At 36.3% G+C, this 17,739-nt stretch overlaps 2 protein-coding genes across 2 annotated transcripts in view; one reads left to right on the plus strand and one right to left on the minus strand.

Annotated features, from left to right (window-relative positions):
- The window catches only part of LOC141402367 (uncharacterized), a 141,371-nt gene extending 134,030 nt beyond the window's left edge, over positions 1–7,341 (minus strand). Inside the window, exon 1 of the mRNA XM_073983413.1 lies at positions 6,960–7,341. The gene's annotated coding sequence lies outside the window, so the exon portion shown is untranslated. The remainder of the gene's footprint in view (positions 1–6,959) is intronic.
- Positions 7,342–13,734: 6,393 nt separating this feature from the next.
- Positions 13,735–17,305, plus strand: nudC (nuclear distribution C, dynein complex regulator). The gene is made up of 6 exons (XM_073983414.1): positions 13,735–14,019; positions 14,084–14,355; positions 14,431–14,632; positions 16,426–16,620; positions 16,694–16,896; positions 16,961–17,305. The coding sequence occupies exons 1-6, from the start codon at positions 13,945–13,947 to the stop codon at positions 17,010–17,012; spliced, it is 999 nt and encodes a 332-aa protein (XP_073839515.1). The 5' UTR covers positions 13,735–13,944; the 3' UTR covers positions 17,013–17,305.
- Positions 17,306–17,739: the final 434 nt, after the last annotated feature.

Raw genomic sequence — 17,739 nt, forward strand, 5'->3', positions numbered from 1 at the left:
CTAAATGTTTGCTTTTGAGAGGGGTTGGTTGTTAATTATTTTTAAAGAAAAAAGAGTTTTTATCGCTCTCTTCTCGTACAAACTTTGGTGAGCAGAGAGTTTTAATTTACGCAAACTCTTTTAATAAAAATATTTTTAGAGAAGCTGGGAGAGTTCAAAAATCCATAACAGAAAATGTACACAGCACTTCAAGTACATGGTAGAAAAAAAAAAACGGGTGCAGAGGAGGCGCTTGAAACAAAATGTGTGTGAACCAAAAAAAAGTAACGTGATGTTAAGCATGACTATTGCTGGGGAAGTACGCTAACTGTAAGTTTAATAAATAAAAAAAAAAAAATAAATAAAACAGTAATATTAATTTTTAAGGAAGCAATAAAAAGTTATACACTTTGTGGACCTTTAATGGGTATTACTCTAGAATCTAAGCAAAGATGAGAGCTGATTCGTTTTAACTATTATATGTATGCATATCCGACCGGCCACTTCTACTCGCCCTATACTTTTTTCGGATCGTCAGAAAAATTGAGTTTTTACACATTTTGCACACTTTTCCTCAAAATGCGTTCAAGCAGAAATGTCAAAAACAAACATGATTGCCTATAAAGAAATAAAGAACAACATACATATAAAGTCAATGAAAGGAGGAATCTTCGACCAGGGGCCGCCACCACAAAAGTTATGAGGTTAAGAAGCGGTCAAAATGGATGATGATAAGTACAATTTTTTCATAATTGTTTATTTTTTAGAAAATCTAGTAGAGTATGTGGTGGAAATCAAAATCGAATACTGGTAGACAGACGTGGTTGGATGCTCCACTAAAACTGATAATTTTTCCTTCCTCAAGTTGGAAAAAGTTCCTTAAGTTGGAAAATCTGTTGTCTTGGAGAAAAAAGATGTGGAAACTTATTTCTGATACTGAATACGTTCTCTAATGGAACAGTTTCTAAACCATGTAACTTTCAAGAATAGTAGAAATGGAAGCCATGATGCTTCTTGTTTCGGTAAAGAAATGGTTTTCAAGTTAAAAATTTCACACATCTTGAAGATTGTTTAACGTAAAGGAACACAACTATTATTGGATATATCAGATATGTCACAAGTATAATAAATGCGCAAACACATCGAAGCGATGCTGTGAGGGAAACTATCGACCGAGTGACTTTGATCCCACTATGGATCCAATGACTGTTTTTCGAATATCATATCGGATGAAAATATTTGGACCAAATTTGGAACGTTTTTTTACTGACTAAGAAAGAAAAGCCCAATAGATTGTATGATTTAGAAAGACAACGTCGTCTCTAAAACATTGGCGTTGAGACGGGCCTATTGGTTTATTCAGTAGCAGCATAAGCGAGAAAAAGAGGAAATGCACCCTTAGCAAAGTTATAATTTAAACTATAAAAATTCCATCGATGCCAACACAAGTGAAGAAACTATTTTCCGAAGAGGATTATAATTTTACAAAGGACAAATAATGTGGCATACGTTCAGTAAATATGTAATCTGCAATTATTCGCATTACAAAGAAGTTGTTGCTGCACAATTAAACTGCTAAAAATTATATTGCAATCAGTTGTATTTCACACTGCATTCAGAATTTTAGAGACGCAAGAGGAAATTATTAATTACAAACATCAAAAATGCTGAGTTGATTGTATAAAAACGGGTCATACCCAATATCTACAATCACACATTCAAAAGCGCACATCTCAAAATCCCGACTGTTAACTTTTGGCCCCAACGGGCCATACCCAATACATACAATCACACATTCAAAAGCGCACATCTCAAAATCCCGACTGTTAACTTTTGGTCCCAACGATTATTCCTCTGAAAATGACTTCAACCGGAAATCTAATTTAGAACAATGTGTAGTACACTTCAGTCGATAAGATATTAGATTTGGATTTCAGAAAAAGGATATTGAGAATCTTCAAACTAAGGGTTGGACCGAACTTAAAGTTTGGACAAAATAGTACGAGTCTCAAATTTTGGACCCCATCTGTTGGTCGAGAGTTATCGTGTGCTCCAGCCAGACAGTCGGACAGACATGGTTAAATCGAATGCAAATTGTCTGAAACGGATTTTGTCCAGACATACTTGCGGTCTGAAAGCTGTTGATCTGTCGTATGTGTAGGTAAATATGTAATTCAAAGTTAATTATTACTTCGCTGTTAGGTCTCAAAAATGCAACGTTGATCTATTTCGCAGAAAAATTGATTTGCTACTGCAAAATTTTGTAAATGCTTTCCTTGTGGTAGTGGGAGACACAAATATTGGTCCTGTTCGATAACTTCGCAAGTAAAAAGTATTTACAAGTTCTTGCGGGTACTTGCAACACCCCCCAGTCTTCTTTCGCTCAACAAGTTTGTTATCGAACAGCATTTTGTAAAAGTTTGTACAAACTTTTGAGTTATCGTACAGACCTATTGATTTATTTGCTGAAACAAATCATAGTCAAAACATGGTTAATCTTTCAAAGAATATAATATGGAATCTTGGCATAATCACATTACTCGTCCGAGTTCAATGAAATGCATTGTTTGGGTCTTTAGCAACTTTAACATTATTGTATTGGTTCACAGTGCAGGAAACTCTTTTTTCTGATCACAGTATCTTAAGCTGTTTCATCTATACAAATTTATTGATTACCATCTTCTACTGGAAGAATGCGCAAATTTAATCTTGATTTGGGTACAGAGAGTTAGTTTATGATATATCACGCACTGATACAATCTCACTTGAGGCACCTGCCAGGAGTTTATGCTTGCAAGAATAGCAGATCATTGAAGGAATTGCAGGGGTCCTAAAATAAAGCACTAAAGATTTCAACAAGCAAACCAAGGCGATACCCCACAATAAGACTTTGCAAGGATAAAATTAAAAATGTTCTTCCAATACGGGGCTTATACAAGCAACACATATTGAGATATGTATATAAATCTGTTCATTTGAATGGTTCTTGATCAATGGGTTCAATGACAAAATAAAGAATTGGCTTTGCTAGACCAAGTGAGTTCAACCATTTACCTGAAATCTTAAAGAATGTGCTATGTTCTTTTAAATATAAATTAAAGACCTATTTATTAGATAGTGTTTACACACTTCTAGCATGAGCTAATCACAATTCTATTAAACATATGTAAAATATGTATATTAGGGTTATGACTTTTTTACAACCCCATATCCCTGTATCATAGCGTGATGAGTTTTGCCATAAGATTACATAAAATCTTAATTATAAGGTGATTCGGTGAAAAAACCTCACGCACAAAATGATTTTAAAATTTGAATTTATCAAAATTATGGACAATTTTTTGAAGTCACTGAAAACATATATATAATTGAAAATAAACTTTAGAGCCATATGAGATAATTAAAGTGACATAAAATTTATTTCTCACTATTTTCCTTCAATTCTGAGAATCGTAAAAATGTCGTAAACGCTTTTATTCAAAAATATAATTTTTTAACAAAAAACAAAAAAATTTAAAAATTTTTCAAAGTGACTTTTTTCGCGACTTTTTTAATATTTGAATGAAATAAACGTTATTATAGTTATTTGTAGGCTCATATTTATTCATTCGTGCAACAAAAAATAATTTTTTGAAAAAAATTTTTTTTTTCATTTCATATATGTTTTCAAAAAATTATTTTTTTAAAATCGATTTGTGCGTGAACTTTTTTTATATTTGAAAGGAATAAACGATGGCATAGTGGTTAATAGGCAAAAGTTCATTCATCCCTGCTACAGGAAATCATTTTTGAGGAAAAATGTCAAAAAGTCATAACCCTAATGTATATATAAATTTTTATTTGTAATTTATGGTTGTCAGTTTTGCCCCCATAAAGCCTGGAGCCTTAAGGCGCTACGCTTTATGTTAACAATGAATAACGAATTATGAAAAAAACGTTATTTCAATTTGGGTCGTATTTTTAGCCCAAATCGTGAGGGTTAAAAATGTGAAAAACCTTCTTACGTTTTCTTCGAATTTGGCCTGATCGTTCTTTTTATTATTTTGCCAAAATTGACTTAAGCGAGTATGTCATACCTCTTATGTACCGAGGCCTTTAGTTTTAGTTGGACCGTATGGTTCTATGTTTCGGTATGGATCTATGTTTCGGTATAATACATATCGCTCATTTACTCAAAGAGTGACACATTTCAAAAAATCGAGTTTCGAGAAAAATGCGTTTTAAGTTGGCGATTGAAATTTGACTTCCCAACTTAAAAAGAATATTACACAAAAAACAAAATAACTACGTGGACCATATTTTTCAAACACCTGGCCAGATATCAGTGTTAAATTTCTGTGCACGATCAAACATGATTTGAAGTGTTTTATTGCTTCATAAACTCCAAAAACTGTTGTGTTGAATTATGCGAAACTCGTAGTAAATCAGCTGTAACTCGTCGAGTTTTAGAGATATCAACATGAAAATTTGACACAAGATAAAGTAGAAGTCGTAGAAAAAATAGAAATTGCTAACTCAGAAAACGCATTTTTTGAGATATGCCACTCTTTGAGTAAATGAGCGATATGTAGCTGTAATTTGAAAATTTCTCTTGAAAGAAGATCCTTAAACTCCTTACTATACTTAAAAATGAAGCTCATACTCTATATCTAACTTTGAATTAGGTGTACAGTGTGCAAAGTTCATATTCGTACAAACTTCAAAAATGAATAAAATCGTTATTAATTCCATATTTTCAGAAAAATATCATAAAAACGATTAACTATGGCATTTTATTCTCGAATTTTGCAACAATATTCGAGATCTCCTCAGAAAATAAATGTTGTCAGCGTTTGGAGATACAACGAAATGTAATCCCGGCTATGGTAACTTAGTCATTTTTGTTTTCTATGTCGTAAAAATCGCAAGTTTTGTTTCATAATTGGTCTAAAAATTATTGTAATTTTAGAATACAGTTTCGAAAATTATGTTATGTTAAGACATATGGGAAATTACGGGAAAAAATAGATTTAAGGGCAAAAATATCCCCGAAAATTATAAATTTCTTCAATAGATTACCCACGTTATTTCCTGGCCAATTTATTTAATTCCTTTTCGGACCGTTTGGTGAAGAAAAATAATATTCAAGAATTAAAAATCATTATTTTTGCAAAGGAGGTATTTGCTTTAAAAATCATTGAATATCACAAATATATAGTGCTTCTAAGTGTACGAATTTTGCCACCCACTATACCTAAATGTTATTTTAAAATCTTTCTTCCGTATAGTAATACCCATCAATTGTTTCATATTTGCATTTAAAATATGAAATTAATAACGATTTTATTCTTTTTTGAAGTTTGTACGAATATGAACTTTGCATACTGTATGCAATTTCAAACAGACAGTTGAAGACGTATTTTATTACTGATCCCGATGGATTGGTGAATGCAAATACCCAGCCTCAGTATTTTTTCGCCATACGATCTAAGTCGGAGAGGGAAATTTAAGGGAGAATTAATATTCTTGATGTTTCATTACATATTTCAACATTTTTTAAACAATAAAATCGTCCACAATGCAAATTATTAAAAAATATAATTAAAAAAATTCATAAATGTTTAATTATTCATGGCTCACAAAAATTAAGAATACGTTTTCACAATTTGCCTGGTGCTAGCACACATGCGGGCTCAGCCCTGATCTAACCCTGCGTTTATACATGACAGGACAGTTGAGTACATGTATTGATTGTCAAAAGCCCAAAACTTGTCTGTGTGATGTAGGCGTCCAGACAACTGCAAAAACAGTTGTAAAATTATGAATGAAAATTGCCGATTTCTTTTTGTTTTCCGTTCACATATTTTGTTTTTGTTTTGCTTCACCGCAGTCCTCTTGTCTTTTTTTTTTTTGTTATTTCAAATAGTTTGGTTTTCATTTATTCAAAAATGTCCATGTTTACTGTCTACGAAAATTACCGGACAGTGCCGAGGCAACTAGCCAAATGTTTGTATGTATTATTAAATCAGAGTTGTATTTGCAGACAGTCTGTCTTGTGTAAACGCCAAGTAAGTCATAGTGGGCGCCATCGGACTCCAGTAGACTTAATTCAAAGAATTATCCACAGTTTGACCAACCCTAACCCAAAATCTATCAATGAAACATTGGAATTCATTCCCCATGTTTTTTTTACATTGTCATGGTCTGATGTGTACATTGTAAATATAGTGTGTTGTGTGTAAATTACTGAGAATAATAGCCAATATTACGACGGAGTAAGTACCACTCTTCTCTGAGATTTGAGTTTTTTGCTATTCTCTTCATCTGTATAGCCACCAACTGACACACGAACATCTCCAACAACATATTTACTACATTCGCCCCAATCTAGGCATAAACCGCTATGTAAATGCTCTGTAATCGAGATACGAACAGCTCTGTATACACTAATGTAGGTATGTATGTACGGCTATTTGTATGTAATACATCAAATTTACACGACAGGCAGGCCATGCATGGAGAAAAAACACACAATACCTCCTTTATACATAAATAACTTTGTAGAGAATAAAAATAATGAAAAAATAATTTATCGATTTTTCTTATTTTACGGCACACGCACGAGCAAACCATCATCCACTGTAAACGACAATATATTTTTTTTTTTGATTTTTTCCACCACTTTCATCAACTACCCCCTATCCATTATCCTTAGTGGTAGCATAAATAATACCTCCAAAATTGTTTAAAAAATATTTGTTTAAATAAATGTTGGTAAAAAAAAATTGCAACACCAATAAAAATCGTCTAGAAATTTCTTTGAGATGAAACTTTGCATAGGCAACAGCATTTTTTCTGCTGTCGTTTGTCATTTGAAAATTCTCTACACCATTGAAAAGAATAGAACAAGGCATTTTAAGTAAAGGAAATTTTATCACATAAATTGTTAATTTTAACAAAATAACATATTTGATTAATAAAAAATATTAACTTTTTCTTACTTGCAAGCAATCTCTGCTCTTTCACTAACAAACCAAAGCAGTTGTCACACAAAAATCTTGTAGATTTTTTTTGCAATGTTTTGTGCAATGGTCGTCTGGGCGGTATTCAACTTTTTTCCTTTTCAACAAAAACAATTTTAACAATTATTTCAATTTCGAACTTTTTATTTTGGTTAATAAAAACAGAAGACTTTTTGCTTCGTGCTTTTTTTAATTTTTTTTAATTGATTTGCAAAAAGCCCACTTTACACCAAACACTTTGCTATTTTACTGCTGCAGATGGCTGATTAAAACTTCTTGGGTACTTTTATGGATTTTAAGCTTTAACTTGATTGAGAACGTTTGAAACGACTGATTCCTTCAGAAGACCGCACAAAACTGAGTGGGAACCAAGAAATTCGCACCAGCACCACCAATAGTTCTTCATATGGAAGAATAATGTAGAAAAAAAAAAACTGTCCATACTGCGCACATACCACATTTTTTCCGCTCGCTCTCTTCGTACATCTTCCGGTATGTATTCTTATAGCTTGGAGTTTGTTGTTATTCTTTTCTCATTCCTTTCGGCTGTGTGTGTGTTTGGTGTGGACTCCACACTCTGGAGCCATTCAAGGAGCACACATTAACTCTTTTAGGTTAACATAAAAATTCCACCACTTTTTGTTCTGTTAACTTGACATTAAAACTTAGAAAAAGCACAGTGGTTAGACGGAAGGTCAGTTTTTATTACAAGTTTGAAATTATACCATTATATATATTATATTATATATAAAAATAGTTACACAGTTGACTCCACGTTGAGGCATGTCTCCACTTGAGACACCCAGAATATTGGGACGAAATCAGTTTCTGGCAATTTGAAGAAGCGCACGATAACACGCTAAAGGAACAATCGATTGGGTCCAAGCTTTGCAGGTCGCAGTATTTCTTCCAGATATTAGGTTCGCATATGATCAATATCGGCTCATTTTTTCGGGTACCTCCAACCTTCAAAATTTTTCGCAAAAGTGAAGTTTAAGGACATGTCTCGGATCGTTTTGAATTTGTTTGCAGCGTGTTGTCCGCGCGGCCGCTTTTACTGCCATATAATTTGTTTTCAGGGGGCAAGTCTATACTTCCTGAGATAATGGCCCGAAAGCTCTAAAAAAATCTTACGAATTTAATGAGATTTTTTTATAAAAAAGTCTGCGTCATACAACACAACACTTCCTTTGCAAGTGATGTTGTTGTTGTAACAGTATTTATTGTTGTATGTTCCAGGAAAATGGCTGCTTCGATGGGATGTAGCCACAGATCCACTGGAGTTAGATGAGTAGGTTTGGCGGGGCAGTTGGAAAGGTGCTTTGTTTCGTGCGGGCCCATGCAGCATACTGGGCAGATGTCTTGCACGGCGCGATCGATTTCCGCCCAATAAGAATTTAGGCGACTGCAATATTCCGAGCGTCTTCTTTTGTTATCTTTTACTCCCTGTAGAGCATAGGGCCTCAACCATTCTTTTGTATCGAACTCTGTTGTGCGATGCTTGATTGACGTCGTTCCATGAATTGTAGTTCTGCGTCGATCGACCTTCTCCAAGTTTTAGCTGGCGCACCAACACGTCGGCCTCTTCCCTGGGGATTCCACCGTAGCGTGTGGCCTATCCAGCGCCATTTCCGTTGACAAACCTCAACGGGAGCAATTTGATTGGCGATGTTCAATAGTTCAGCATTTCGTATTCGGTTCGGCCACCAAATGTTTAAAATTTGCCGCAGACATTTGCTTGTAAAACTTTGTAGACGGCCGTCTATTGAACTTGTACGTTTCCAGGTTTCGTTATTTGGCTACCAAGGTAATTGAATTTTTCCACCCATTCGATGCGTAGTTGAGCCAAAACTACTCTGGTTTGTCGTGGCAGCTGACACTGCTCAGCTGCGATAGATGGAGGATGTACTCCGAGGACTTTATTGATACTATATTTGCTTGTGACAAAGACCATGTGAATGCTATTTAAACCTGCTTGATATGCCTGTTGATCTAGGGGGTCTCTCCTGTAGAGCATGGATATCCTTCCTGATGTGCCTGAATGTGTCGGGCCTACCCAACAGATGGCAACGAAATCGAAAGCATCTCATTGTGTTGCTATGCTGGAAGAATCTTTGCCTCCTCATGTAGATGGTCCACTGAAGACTTGAGGAGGCATTCTGACAGGTTTGAATTTTTTCCCACTTCGTATCACATAATCCCGGGGACCAAACTGGCGCCGCATAGCTTACCACAGACCGACCTATCGCATTATATATGGTCAACAAAGTTCCTTTATCTGCACCCCAAGTACTGCAGTCTAGGTACTTAAGGACCTTGTTCCTACTTTTCAGATTGTCGCAGATTGCTGTGGCGTGCGCTGGGTAGGATTCGGTCTGTACGATTCACCCTTGCTGGTGTCCTTGCCCAGCTTCAGTAGCGGGGCCACCCTGTCCATTTTCCAGACTTCGGGAACAATGAGGGTGGCTAGCGACAAGTTGAGAACTTTAGTGAGATACTCCACTACCGGCTCATGCAGCTACTTCAGCATTACCATGGAGATTCCATCAGGGCCCGTCGCTTTGGATGATTCAGAGTTCCTGATGGCATTCGCAAAATCATACATTGTAAACTGTGGTTGTTCATCTTCGGCACGAAGACATCTGATACAACGTAATACTCTTCTTTTTGCCCTGTCACTCTCGGGGTGCTCGACAAACTGTCGATTGAAATAACTTGCGTACCTCTTAGGGTAAGTCAAACGTGACTGAGGTCGTATCTTCCATCCTTCCAGGGTTCGAGAGTGACTTAACCGTTGCCCACAATTCACTTATACCGGCTCCAATGTTGCAAATCTTCAGATAATTTAACCACATGTTCGCTTATGCTCACCGACCGTCCTGTTAACTTTCAGTGTCAGCTCCCCGACTCTGGGGTCATTGGGGTTGGCTCGAAGAACGTCATCACGCTCATTTGCTAATTCCGTCTCCTTTGCTGGGAAGTTTGGTCTTACTTCTAGTATTCGACCATCAGGGTATCCGAAGTATTGAGGAGTTCTCTGAAGCGGTTATTGGTGAACTCTTTGAAACTCGGCCAATCAGCTTTCCTATGATTGACGGACGTGCGGCGTTCAGAGGTGATGAAATCGGGTGGTCTGCTAATGGAGACAATTATGGGGAGATGGTCTGATCCAAGGGAAATGACGGGTTGCCAGGTGACGTCATTTGTCAGACCAGGTGACACGATGGTTATGTCTGGCGAACTGTGACACTCTCCTCTAATTCTGGCAGGGGCGTCCTTATTGACCGTGCAAAACGTAGAGCTTTCAATTTGCTCAGCCAGCGCTGTACCCCTCTGGTCGTTTCAGAGGGCCGAATGCCACATCTCATGATGCGCATTAAAGTCCCCCACGACCAGACGATTATGACCTTCCAAAAGCGGGCTAATGTAAGGTTCGTAATCTGAGATACAGTTATTTATGGGCGGGATGTATACGTTCAGCAACGCTTTCTCGCCAGTTCCACACCTGATTGCTACCTCCATACATTCCATGTACGGGTCATTGGAGACAGGTTTAAGCGAGATAGTTCTGTATTGGACAGACTGGTGCAATAGGAGAGCTAATCCTCCACCTCTATTTCTGGTGCGATCCTTCCTTAGCAAATTGTAACCATCACAACGTTGTAAGCTATAGTTGTTTAGCTTGGTTTCTTGCACCGCCGCGACCTTGGTCCCGGTCCACACTAGCGTGAATTTCATTAAACAATTTCATGAAATTAGGCGTTCTTAAATCGAATTCCCCACTTCAACAATTTTATGATTTTACTCTACTATGGAAGTCGATCTAGAGACGCATAATTTCATGCAACTGTATTCACGCAGCATGCAGCAACATAGTCCTTTCGTAGTCCCTCACGTGGACACGTCCAGGCCAACCCTTAGATGCACCCACTCCTGACATTTATTCCATCTCGAATGTGACAAACCGAGCATAAATATATTGGTCCTGGGTTTTCCTCCGTTATTACTAGGCGTTTACACCAGACAGTTTGTCTTCAAATACAACCTGATTTACTAACACATACATACATTTGTCGCCTGTCTTCCAGTTGTCCATCATTTTTTCTCATACAGTCGGGTTAGCAAATTTTTGACATTTTTGTAAAAAGAAGTGAAACAATAATATGTGAACGCAAAACAAAAGTAAATCGATGATTTTCATTCATAATTTTAAAACTGTTTTTACTGTTGTCGGGACGCCTACGTCACACGGGCAAGTTTTAGTATATTGACAATCAATACATGAACTTAACTATCCTGTCATGTGTAAACGCATGGTTATGCGGTATTTAAATATCGTATATGCATTTTGAAATATATAACTGTTTTTAATGCTATGTTTACATTTACGAAATCCACTCGATTTCAAATGTCAATTACATAGCTCAAACGTCAAATGAAATCACATCTGGATTTCATTTGACGTTTAACCTATGGAATTGACAGTTGAAATCGAGTGGATTTCGTAAATGTAAACCAAGCATAACGGTAGCATACTGAACATTGCCCTTAATTTTGTGTATGCTGAACACAACCTCTGGGATCTCAGAGTGAGCTATAGATTGGAACATGAAATGAGGCTACTAGAAATTATGGCAACATGTAAAAATGTTGAGATAATTTTGGGATGTAAACATTCCTTTGGGACTCGTAGATTATTTATAATTGCGAAATCCACCCGATTTAAAATGCCAATTCGATTGCCTACACGTCAATGGAATTGGCATTTAAAATTCAGTGGATTCTGTAAATCTAATAGTAAGTTTACATTTACGAAATCCACTCGATTTCAACTGTCAATTCCATTGATCGATGGTCAGATTTCGTTAATGTCCACACACGTTAACGTGAAATTTGAGATCTTTGCGTGTCCTCTTTATTTTACCATTCGCGTTTGTTGTGTTTCTCATACCAATAAAAACAAAAAAGGACATAAATAAACCAAAAAACAACACAAAATAATTAACATTAATTATTAAATTAATATTAGTAGTTAAATTTTCACTATTTCATTAATTAAATGTTTTTATTAAATATATTTATGTTTGTTTTGTTGTTAACGTTTGCTTGAGAAAATAAAAATGAAAGAAAATTGAAGAAAAAATCTTGCAACGAAGAACAAGAAGAGGCAACATAACAAACACAGAAAACCATGTACATGGGTTTCACTACTTCATACCCCTCGCCTATAAACTTGACGTCGCCATGTTGAAATCGTGCTAGTCTGACCATCGACTTGATTAAACGTCAAACGAAATCCAATGTATTTCAGATGAGTTTTCATTTGACGTATACGCGAATTGGCAGTTGAAATCGAGTGGATTTCGTAAATGTAAACCAAGCATAAAACCTAATTTACATCTTTAGTGCGATTCTCTAACGCATATTTTGAGTTACCGACAAAAATCGGTAACATTAAAACGCAAAATTATGAATGAAAAGTTCAAATAAAAGTTGACAACATTGTGGCTATCGGTAGAACTTTACGACCACTATTTCTGGTCTCTAACTTACCGAATAATATTGTTTATTACTGAAATTATAGGCATTTTAATTTTACCGATTTTTTTCGTTAACTCAAAAAATGAGTTAGGTGAGGCTGCTTATGTACCCAGGCCGTTAAGGCCAGAACAGAATCAATCGTCGCCTGCTTCCCCAACGTCAAATTATAAAGGAATGCCAGAGCCTCTTTGCAAATCCGCCTGCGTTCCCCTTTAGGAGACTATGACATTCCCCAGCAAAACGTTTGCATCCGCGGATGCAGTTACATCACTAGAACAATTGCTGCTGGAGTACATCTTTTCCTATGAATTCACCTATGAATTTTACAAGAGAGCGCGCAGCTAGGATGCACTCCATTTTGCTTCCACGGCACACAGCTAGAATGCACTCCATTTTCGATCCAAATCACAGCCTTTGATGTAGTGTTTTGGATTGAATTTAAATGCAGTCTAAAAATGTTATAAAATGCAAGCCATTGCAAATATCCCAAAATAAATAAAATACATTGCTTATTCGTGTAAAACAAGAATATTAACTTTATTACATTAACACAAATTATAAAAACTCTCCATTAAATTTGATCGTCACTAAGTTTACTTCCTCTACTCTGCTTTTTATGACATCGAAATTGATATCGCTTCATCATCCAAATTGTTTTTCATTTTTCCTTCTACTTCAGTTCAGATTTCCAAAAAACTCCAACTCCACTTCAAAAATAATTTGCGTCTCGTGAATTACAGCAATGTTCATAACTTTAGTTTGTATTTCTTTATTTTTTATAAAACAAATTTTTAGAATTTTAACACTCTTTCTTGTGTTCAGAAAGAAAGACTGGGACTGCTTGCTTGGCTAGGGATCTTTAAGCGAGTGCTTCCAAAATGTATCGAGTGCTGTGCATTTTCATAACTCCGTGTGGATTGCATCGAAAGATGTATTGATGTATTCCAAACTTTTTTGCTCGGTCCTTTATAATTTGGGAAGCAAGCGACGATTGATTCTCTGGCCTCTAGAGCTTTTTGCCATGTTAACCTACTTTATGGGGATTTATTTGACTATAAGCTATGGAATTGATATTTGAAATGCAGTGGATTTATTAATTCCGGTTATTTGCAAACGTGCTATCAATTTTGTTTTTTTTTTTCGGCTCAATAGGTTATCAAATTATTAAAAGGAACGCCTTTAATTGAACTAGTTCATGTATATCGCATTAAGTGAATCGTACAATTGAACCTTTTGTTAACGAACTACATAACACTATTTTTTGGTGAAACAGATGACAGTGATTCAGTGGTGTTTTTTGCACGTTTCATTCACAGAGCCGGTGGAGCAAAACAAAGCATATCTAAGCAACCAGGAACAACTATTCCAGAAAAATCTCAAATAAATTTAAGTCAACGGAAAGAAGTATTGAGTCATACATAAAATGGCTGGACAAGAGGAACACTATGATAACATTTTATTAGCGATGGCCCAAAAACATACTGGGGGAATGCCTGATGTGAGTAACCGAAGTTCTTATCATAATTGCAAAATTTTTTGTAACCATTTTTTGTTTTATTTAGTTCCTTCGCACATTTGCTGGCTTCTTAAGGCGACGCAGTGATTTCTACACAGGCGATTGGGAAAAGCTTATTATGGATATTTTACGCAAAGAGGCAGATATTGCCATGGCTGAACACAAAGAAAAACTGCGTAAGCAGGAGGCTGAAAAACGTCAGAAAGAAGAAAAGCAACGTAAAGAACTGGAGGCCAGACAAAAGGAAATGTCTGAAAGTAAAATTTGTGATATTACCGATGAAGAAGCTGCTCAAATTATCAAGGAAGAGGAAGACAAGTGAGTAGAAATAATGATTTTTAATTGAATATAGACTTTAGATGTATATGATATTCATTTTTCTTTGAAAACAAGGAAACGTCAAAAACTTTTGGAAGAAGCTGCCGCTGCTGCAGGTGGTGCCACTCCTGTTGCCATTGATGAAGAAAAATCCAAACCCATTGACAAGGTTGAAGATGAAACAGAAAAATCTGAAGTTGGCAAATTATTACCCAATGCCGGCAATGGTTGTACTTTGGATAAATACATGTGGACACAGACATTGGGAGAAGTTGAGGTAAGTACAAAATATTGTGTTTGCCATAATAGTTAAGGGAATATAAAAGCTTTCTAGCTACTAGGGTTAGACTAGGGTTGTTGTTTCGTACAAAGTGGTACATCATTTTGTGATAGTATCTTTTCCCATAAGGATTTCCGTTGGAAATGGCGTTTTCGGTAGCCTATTCCATGTGAAAATCGGCACGTTGAGAAGTACGTATTTTTTTTTTCAAAATTTCGATGTTAAACATACTTGATGGTGGAATCGTCAATTCTAAGCTTTAAGGCTTCAGAATAAACGAACATACAAAACTGAATATTGTTATATGAGACAGACAATTTTCAATTTATAATTGCACGTTATGAATCTTCTCCAGAGAAATTCTCGTTTATGTCTGTATTTATCTTGGCAAAGTCAGTTAGTTGTTGTACCAATAAATTTTTATTTATTTATATTATTTTATGAAAAAACACTACACTATGTCCTGCCATGAGCCCTATCTCTATACTGTTCTTAGGGCGGCGTTCCGATCACACTGACTAATAGCTCCTCATGTGCTGCAGAGAGATTCCAGATGACCTTGATGTCGCTTTTTACATTGTGGTAGATAGCTGGAGCCGGTGTAGTCGTATATAACATGGAATTGATCTGGACAACATCCATGGTATTTTTATCTCCGCAGTCCATACGGTAATAGTGTGGCCGTAGCATTCTATGTAAACCTCAATTTGGAAAACTTCTTGTTCCTGAATTCCACGTACGATTGCGATCCAACGTTTCAAACTTGGACTGAGATAGTCTGCTCGATGTCCTTAAACAGCGTAGGGTGTTTGACTGTATCAAAGGCTTTTGATAAGTCGAGCGCCATCAACACTGTCTGGTCGCTGTTTTTGGTGGCGTCCTTGACAAATACTTTTGACGATGTTATAGTGCTGTGCAGCTTGCGGAACCCAAGATTCAAGATCCTTTGCTACGGGCGAAAAAGAAATCTGTATGAGTCACATTTCCTGGCAAGGGCCTGTTTTCAGTAGCGGGGCCAACCACCTATTTCAGCATTACCATGGAGATTCCATCAGGGGCCAACGCTTTGGATGACTTAGCGTTCCTGATGATATTCGCCACATCATTTTTTGTAAATTATGGTGGTTCATACTCGGCAGGAAGAAATCTAATGCGACGTAGTACTCTTCTCTTCGCCCTGTAAGTCCTGTGGGGATCAACAAACTATCGACTGAATTAAATTCCTTCTTCTGGGGGTTCAATTCACTTATTCCGGCTCCAATGTTGCAACTCTTCAGAAGATTTAAACCCTTGTTCCGCTTATGCTCACCGACCAACCTGTTAACTTGCAGTGTCAACCCACTGACTCTGGGGTCACTGTAGTTGGCACGACGACGTCCATTACGCTCATTTGTTAATGTAGACGCCGCTGCCGGGAAGTTTGTTCTCACTTCTAGTATTCGACCAGCAGGTAGTTTGAGTGTGGAGTGGAAGTTTGAGTGTAATGAATGCGGATGTGACAAACCTAGCGCATCCTGGGGTTTCCTTTCTCCCGGGCTGGACTTAAATAATCCGGAGCAGGCCTTTGGAGAAATGCAGCTCAAAAAAAAAAAAAAAAAGAACTATACAAATACATCGTATGTGTGTCTATGGGTAGTAGATACCACCGCCGAGCTGGACATTCACTTGTATTCTCTCTCTCCCCTCCCAGGAAACTCTCTGTTAACGTCAACATTGAAGTCTACATATTACAATAACACCTTTTTCTCATATCCTCAATAATTTATCGTTAATCTCCTTCATATTTCTAGCTTAAAATTCCATTTGCGGTATCGTTTAATCTGAGAGCACGTGATTTGGTTGTCGATATTCAAAAGAAAACCCTTAAAGTGGGACTAAAAGGTCATGAACCCGTTATCAATGGACAATTGTGTGCTGAAGTTAAGGTGGAAGATTCACTATGGGTACTGCAAGATAGCAAAACTGTTGTAATTACTTTGGAAAAGGTAAGAACGTTTAAAAATGAATTTCTTTGGAATCTATACGAAATTCGCTTTTCTTTCTTTATTCCTTTTAAAGATTAACAAAATGAACTGGTGGGATCGTTTGGTTATGACTGATCCACCAATATCAACACGTAAAATAAATCCTGAACCTTCCAAGTTATCCGATCTAGAGGGTGAAACACGTAGTTTGGTGGAGAAAATGATGTACGATCAAAGGCAAAAAGAATTAGGTCTACCCACCAGTGAAGATCAAAAGAAAGCGGAAATTCTCGAACAGTAAGTTTTCACCATATAAATATTTTAATTTTTATCATATTTAATTATACTTTTTTCCATTTAGATTCAAAAAACAACATCCAGAATTGGATTTCTCGAAATGTAAATTTAATTAACCGCCCACCACCTGTCCGCCTGCTGTGTCTGTGACAGAGTAGTAGTACAAATAATCATCATTGTCCTTAACATCGTTGGAGCTTGTAACTGCCAAGGACTGGTTTTTCTCATAGATCTGTATTTATTGGACGTATTTAAATAGTTTTCCTATTAATTTACTACTTATTCTGATACATATAACGATTTTATTAATTTATCTTTCCGTTTGGTCTCCTGAAGACCTATTTTTATATTATTAGCATTTCTTTTTAATAAATAAACATATTATTGTTTTTTAACATAGTATACAAAATTTATAAATTTTGAAATATATACATAACTATGCATTATGAAGATTTAAAGAAAAAACAACATCTTCACTACAAGAGGATGAAGTGAGTAATAATGATTTTTATTGTATGCTATTGGAGCAGGATTATTCCCTAATATGTGTGAAGAATCACTTTTGAATGACGCATATTTATAGGTCGATTATGCATTGCACCCCAACCCCTGTTGAGTTGCAGACTGCAAATTTAATTATGGGGGTTATCATGAACGGCAATTCCCCGTGAATTTTTTCACTTTCTCCCTTAAGTTGCAACGGCGGAAAGACGGAACTCACGGGGAAATTTCATTCATGATAACCCCCTATATAAATTTCTATTTCTGCGTAGAAATTCATACTCTTCTACAAATTAATGAATTGCTGATATTGAAAGAATTTGACAAAAATACCTGCTTTAA

This window comes from Musca autumnalis, unplaced genomic scaffold (assembly GCF_047663935.1).
Source record: "Musca autumnalis isolate F117 unplaced genomic scaffold, ASM4766393v1 scaffold_4, whole genome shotgun sequence".
In the NCBI taxonomy this organism is placed as follows: domain Eukaryota; kingdom Metazoa; phylum Arthropoda; class Insecta; order Diptera; family Muscidae; genus Musca; species Musca autumnalis.

Excerpts from the sequence above, each read along its gene's own strand:
- nudC (XM_073983414.1), top strand. The coding sequence starts at position 13,945 with ATGGCTGGACAAGAGGAACACTATGATAACATTTTATTAGCGATGGCC. Across the intron at positions 14,020-14,083 it reads ATACTGGGGGAATGCCTGAT|TTCCTTCGCACATTTGCTGG; the intron begins GTGAGTAACCGA and ends TGTTTTATTTAG. Across the intron at positions 16,621-16,693 it reads TTGTAATTACTTTGGAAAAG|ATTAACAAAATGAACTGGTG; the intron begins GTAAGAACGTTT and ends TTCCTTTTAAAG.